Consider the following 7,055-nt stretch of genomic DNA (forward strand, 5'->3'; position numbering starts at 1 on the left):
AGGTTCTGGGTTCAAATCCAGGTCCTTCCGGACCTTTCTGTGTAGAGTTTGTATGTTCTCCCCATGTTTGCGTGGGTTTCCCCCACGTCAAAAAAAACATGTACCCTTGATCAAGGCACTGGCTCAGATCTGGAGTTGGTCCCTGGGTGCTGTGATTGGCTACCTGCTGCTCCCTTGAGGGATGTGTTTAATGCAGAGAATTAATTTCCCTACATGTATGTGACAATAAAGTACCTTTACTTGTAATGGTATTTCATTATGTATAGCATTTACATTTTTTTTATTTATGTTGTGGTTTGTTTGTTAAGCAAGGTACACCTGGTGATGCAGTTACTAATTACTGTTTGACACTTCTGTGTACTGCAGAGAGAGAATCACGAGAACCAGGTACTGAGTCTTGCTGCAGGCTGAGCTGACAGGCGAGTGTGCTCAGTCACAGGCTGTCTTCAGATTCAAACACACACTGGTTATGTGTCAACTCACAGTAATCTACAGTAGGGAAATAGATGATTATTGTTGAGACTGCTGAGGTACGACACTGTATTCAAAACTAGCAAAAAAGTAAATGAAAGGTTGGAAAGTGCCTATAGTTTATGTATTAAAAAGAAAAACATACTGGAGCAGCATGCTAACAAGTGCATTAAAATATATAATGGAAATATTCCATGCAGGTGGGCAGTTCAAGTGCAAATGTTAAGTATTCAAGCTGCTAAAATAACTGACATAATACAGCTGTGATATTACATAGAGACTATGGCTTTCTCCAATTAGCTGTCCATCTTAAGTCATACATTGTATCAAGTGAAATTAAGTGAAAATAGCTACAGCATTTCTTTTCTAAATTAGACAGGAAAGCTCAAATTGTGTATAGGAGACTGAGCCATGGAGGTAAAGTTTATTCTTGGGGCAGTTAAGGCAATAACATACTGCTATTGATGGAGGTCAGGCGGGTTTTATGAACGGAGGGCTTCTATAATCCACTGTGAAGTTTGCAGATATGTATTGTTAATGTTATTTTTGAAGCCTTTGAGCTGTCAGCACAGTGATAATGAGAAAAATATCTTGCGGTATCTTGTTTCAAGCTAGAGACACATTCGATTAGCATGAAAACATATCCCAGAGAACGGTCGCCTCGGTACACATGTTATTAACCCCTAGTTTCATTTTGCGCCGGAATTGTCCTTTAAGTTCAGGTCTCCAAGATAGTGCAGGTAAACTTTAAAGAAGGCACGCTGTCTGGGCTGGGCTTCTGCAGGAGATCGGTGCTCAAACGGAAGTTACAGCTAACAAGCACTGTGCTCCCGTGGAAGCCAGGTCGCCTCGGTGAGTGTGAGCTGACCATGGAGCTAACTAAGGCTCTGTTTGCACAGTAGCTGTTAGAGCTCCCAATTTCCTCCACCCTCTCTCTCCTTTTGTGATGGGCTGATCAGTAGAATGAGGTCCGTATGAGCACTAATCTCCCACAGAAGCCCAACCCGGGTTGTGCGTGCAGAGCGGCAGCAATTAGTTGGCCAGTGGGAGCACAATTGCTGTTGCTAGCGCTGCTAGCATTGCATCGCTGTAAGCATTGTGCCGCTGTAAGCAGGTGAAACACTGGAGGCATAGATAAAACTGCACTATAGCACGGCACTAAAAGTCTCTCTGTAAAGGCAGATCATGGACACATTTTATAGTTCACGATCCAATATCCTCATATCGCAAACCCCATAATGTGTTTCCAGTACAGTCAACTAAACTGTGATTGAAAACACTGCAGCTTTTCTTTTTTTTAAGCTTCCAACCGCTTTTAGCTCACTAGTCCATGTGGTTGGGTTTCAAAAGCTCTCACCATTACATGAACTCACACAACCCAAATTTATGTTCCCTACTCAGGGCAAAACGATGGCGAGCCAAAGAGCACAACTGGCTTTTGAATAAGGGGTCCTTTTACACCCTGGTGCTTAATTCAGCTTTAAAAGCTTTTCATATAGTGTGGATGTGACCAACTCTGTTGTTAACATCAATGAGACATTAACTATGTTCTGATCTCTTAAAGTGATAAAAACAATAATATTAGGTGGCCACATTCTTACATACAATGTGCACTTTTCTCCCCTAAATCCTCAAAAATCTACACTTAAAACTAAAACATAATATTCATACACTGACTATGATAACGCTTTCTTTAAAACTCCAACACAAATCGTTCTGTGAGCCACTGTGGCAGAGGTAAGGGCCTGTCCTTGGAGCACCTGTCTTTTAGTTGTCAAAGGGTGTGCGTGCGTGTGCGTGCATGTGCGTGCGTGCGTGCGTGTGTCGAGCATGTTGGAGTATAGCTTGATCCACAGCAGCTGCCCAGGCACTCTTTGTGAAAAGTAGAACAGAATCAAATTTGTTCTATTTTCAGATGGTGCCAAATCCTATTTGTTTTTCGTCGCACAACAACACTTTCCACAAACACAGTTGATGTTTAGAGTTGAATAGACATACAATGAGCACTTTTTTTTTACTGTTATCCTGCATGAATCATCATTTCCTCTTCTAATGTTAAGTGTACTGAAATGACATTCGTGAGGCAGTTTGTAAATATATTTCCTTTATTAATAGAGTATTCTTCAAGGATGTCCATTTTATCTCATTGTCATTTCATTATAAGTCAGAGTGTTTATTAAAAAGAACTAATCATAGGTCTTGTAGCCAGCGGCTAAGTGACATGCTCACCTCTAATTGGACAAATGTTTAGCAATGATCCCGAAAGTGGAGAAAAATAGAGGTAAAGTCTCTAGGCTAAATTTTCCTTTCACCCGGAGAGAATATGCTTCACAAAGGAGGCATAGTTGATGCAGCCATTGGCATCCTCCTGTCCGGCCATCAGTCTGTCCACCTCATCTTCTGTCATCCTCTCTCCCAGTGTTGCCAGCACATGACGCAGCTCGGCTCCCATGATGGTGCCATTGCCTTCCTTGTCAAAAACCCTGAGCCCCTCCACAAAATCCTCAAAGTTGCCTTGATCTTTTGCGCGGGAGATATGCTGCATCATTGGCAAGAATGTCTCAAAGTCCACCATTTTAGTGCTCATGTCCTCTGGCCGTGGTTTCCCAAGCACTTTCAGCACATCTGCATTGGTAGGGTTCTGGCCCAGAGCTCGCATCACGTCTCCGCACTGGGCATACGTGATCTTCATTTCTCCAGACGCTGTGCGGTCGAACAAGGTGAAGGCCTCCTTGAACTCCTCAATCTGGTCGGCGGAGTACTCAAGAGTAATGCTTTTGGGATCGAACGCAGGCTCCTTGGGTGGCTCAGGCAGAGGCTCGGGAGGTGGAGCTGGCTTAGCAGCTGGAGCTGCATCTTTCTTAGGCTCAGCCTTTTTGGGCTCAGGTTTTTTTGGTTCAATCTTCTTTGGTGCCATGTTGTTAATGGATTCAGAGGTGAGCTGGTACTTGCTGAAAAACAAGCAAGAGTCTGACGGGATTGTAAGGGATTCCCAAGCACAGAGGGTCACCTCCTCTTACAAAGCTTTTATATGTGCTTTGTCTAGGGAGTAAGATAGCAATTTCCAACAGCACACTATAAAAGGAAGAAACCTGAAATAGATTCCCATAGCAAGTGATGTCAACATTAGGTATTGTTCTCAGCTGCTGTCATCTAGCCAACAGGGCTATTCGCTGTCATTAGCGAGGGTCCAGTTGCATTAGGCCGAAAATGTTCTGTCTCTCTGATGGACAAAGGGATCAGAGCACAATGTATGAGCCCATGAGGGAGAGGGACCAAAATAGCTTTGCTCTCTGAAAGTCTGGGAATCACTGCTTTCTGGAACAATGCTTTATCCAAAATGTTGTAGTAGCCAACTCATAGTTAATTATTTTATGTCAGTGGTCTGAGGATGGATCAGCACACTTTGGGTCTTATTATGTATTACGTTTATAATAAGAGGAGGGAATTCTCTTTTGAGAAAATAAGATGATAGGGCTTGAGGGAAACAGATTAAATCTGCTTTATAGTTCATCCTATGGCTTTATAGTTTTTAAGAGACATACGGTCTGCCAAACCTTTTTTCAATGGGAGATATGTGTTTGGATAGTATTGGTGCTCAATGATACGTTTAGGGATTTTGGCAATTTCTCATTTCCAAGATGAACGATAGCTTGAATCCCCCTCTGTCACTCAGTAGCTTAGATTATTCCACCATATATATTCAGGAAACTGGCAAGCTCTAAGAGATCCTAAAGGGACTCTTAATTAATGCGTTATTAAAGACTGATGTGCTGAAAAGGTCAAGCAATTAAGCCCTTAAATGTTAAAAATACATTCAGTTGCAGTATCAATTGTAAGACAGATCTACATACTGTCTCCTGCAGGTGCCTGATTAGAGCAATCACAACATTTTCCAATTAAATCTTTTCTATATGAAGTATACATTTTTTATTGTTTACAATTTACATTATTTACAATTAACCAAAAATACTATGTATTCTAATGTTTCACCTGCAGCATCATGTGTGGTTTGAATGTGTCCATTGTCTGTATGTTCCCATGCCTAGCTCTTTGTACAGTATACTGTATATGTGGTAAGGTGAAAGCAAAGCAAGGCAATTCCATTATGTGTCCAGTTTATAAATACGTAATATGTCACTTGGCTTTGTGTAGATGACTGCTCTGTAATACCCTTCAGTGAATGATAAATTAACCAACAAAACATTCATTTCATTTATGGGAGAGAGGGTGTATATAGGATGTGCAGTTCTGCAGACACAAGCTTAATCATAACAACTTTAATTTATGCATGCATCACAGTTTATCAAGTCAGTTTAAGACAGCTAAAGCCTGTCATGCGATAATCACATTTACCCTTCTCTATCTTCATGCAAGTCCCCCTTGATCCGTCAATCAGCTTGAAGTCCTTGGGCAGTGTGGAGTGTAGATGTGTGTGTGTGTGTGTGTGTGTGTGTGTGTGTGTGTGTGTGTGTAGTTGTCCTTAGCCTAAGATCATTATCTCCCTTCTCTTTGCTTTTGAGGTCACATGGCTAGTAAAACTGACAACTAATTTGTCGTCTTTTGGTGTGTATGTGCATGCGGGTATGTGCACGCTTGTGTTAGACGGAAACAAAGAGTGACACCTCCAAGAGAGGCCGAATGGAATGTCTACACTCAAATGCCATATATGTAAGATTCCAGGTATTTCCCTCATGGCCATTGCTGAATGCAAATAAATTATGGAATCGTTTGTTTACTTGAGATAGGTATAATTATGTAATATTACATTAGTGCCTTGTGCTAAGAGCAATTTAAACCTCTAACATCCACAATGACGGCACGGTCATGGTGGCTGCTAGTTGACATCTTTAAATTTCAGCAAAGGTAAACCCCATGTTAAATGGCCCCATGTGAGTTACATGTCATCAAGGTATCAGAGAAAAAAAACCATTTCAAATTCAGTTTCATGGCTTGCACAACTGACCGAAACTCTGGGGGCAGAAGCTTTGTCAAGCCGTTGGATGCATAAAAATATGGTGCTGCTGATTGGATGGGTCATTGAGGGACAGACTTGTTATTGTTCCTGTTTTCCTTTATAACTTTCTTCAAAAAAGGCTTCAATCAGTACACTGCCATTGCAATGATTGAACCAGCCAATTGCTGCTTTCAGCATCTCAAGTCAAAGAGGTAATTTCATTGGTCCCTATGATCATCTGTCTGTACATGTTGAACACAGCTGTTTTATCTCAGATCTTCAAAAAAACATATAACTTGATTTTCTCTCATTTTCAAAAGATTTACTTGAACTTTGTTGCATTACTAATAACTGACTATGTACTCTTGCTATGATCAGGTTTGTATGATTTGGCATATTCAGACAGAAACTCGAGTTTCGGGGCGCCCTTGTAGCTCACCTGGTTGAGCGTGTGTGCCCCATGCATGTACAAAGGCTCAGTCCTTACTAGGGCTGGGTATCGTTCAAAAATATTTTGATACCAATTTTACAAAACAAAAAGAAATTACAAAATTACACATCTTTTTATATATTTTTCAGCTCCTACGTGAGCCCCGTCTCTGTGTGTAACGTAGAGTTGTTCCTGCCTGCCTCTGCGACATGTAACACCTCTTGACAGCCAATCACAAGCATTATCAGATCTTGGTAGAAACATGCTGCGTGCTTATTGGCTCACTGACGCTGATGAGATTTACTCCTTAGGTATTGAAATTGGGTATTGACTGACGAGGCATTATTCAATACTCGATACTTTAGAGGCAATTCAATCGGTTCCTAAAAAGTATTCTTTACCCAGCCCTAGTCCTTACCGCAGCGACCCGGGTTCGAGTCCGACCCGCTGCCCTTTGCTGCATGTCGTACCCTGTCTCTCTACCCCCTTTCCTGTCTTCATCTGGCCTATCAATAAAGGCCAAAAAAGCCCAAAAAATAATCTTTAAAAAAAGAAGAAACACATGCACATGTTTAACTTGAGTGACGTAAAGTTAATAAGAAAAACAATCAATAACATACAGTACAGGCCAAAAGTTTGGACACACCTTCTCATTCAATGCGTTTCCTTTATTTTCATGACTATTTGCATCGTAGATTCTCACTGAAGGTGAGAAATAACTGAAAAACATGTCTTATATTTTAGATTCTTCAAAGTAGCCACCCTTTGCTTTTTTTGATAACTCTTCAAACCCTTGGTGTTCTCTCAATGAGCTTCATGAGGTAGTCACCTGAAATGGTTTTCACTTCACAGGTGTGCTTTGTCAGGGTTAATTAGTGGAATTTTTTCCCTTATTAATAAAAAAGCAAAGGGTGGCTACTTTGAATAATCTAAAATATAAGACATGTTTTCAGTTATTTCACACTTTTTTGTTAAGTACATAATTCCATATGTGTTCATTCATAGTTTTGATGCCTTCCGGGAGAATCTACAATGTAAATAGTGATGAAAATAAAAAGGAAACGCATTGAATGAGAAGGTGTGTCCAAAGTTTTGGCCTTTACTGTAATTATTTTTTTAAATGGTGAAACTGAAAAGCTGATAGCTGTCAAAACTGAAGATGTTGAATATTGCTTGTCACGCCTGTGTTTCCGTAAC

At 40.8% G+C, this 7,055-nt stretch overlaps 1 protein-coding gene across 1 annotated transcript; it reads right to left on the reverse strand.

Annotated features, from left to right (window-relative positions):
- Nucleotides 1-2,558: 2,558 nt before the first annotated feature.
- LOC120546094 (myosin light chain 4-like) lies at nt 2,559-3,497 on the reverse strand. The gene has a single exon (XM_039780869.1). The coding sequence runs from the start codon at nt 3,386-3,388 to the stop codon at nt 2,780-2,782; it is 609 nt and encodes a 202-aa protein (XP_039636803.1). The 5' UTR covers nt 3,389-3,497; the 3' UTR covers nt 2,559-2,779.
- Nucleotides 3,498-7,055: the final 3,558 nt, after the last annotated feature.

Source organism: Perca fluviatilis, chromosome 17 (assembly GCF_010015445.1).
Source record: "Perca fluviatilis chromosome 17, GENO_Pfluv_1.0, whole genome shotgun sequence".
Lineage (NCBI taxonomy): Eukaryota > Metazoa > Chordata > Actinopteri > Perciformes > Percidae > Perca > Perca fluviatilis.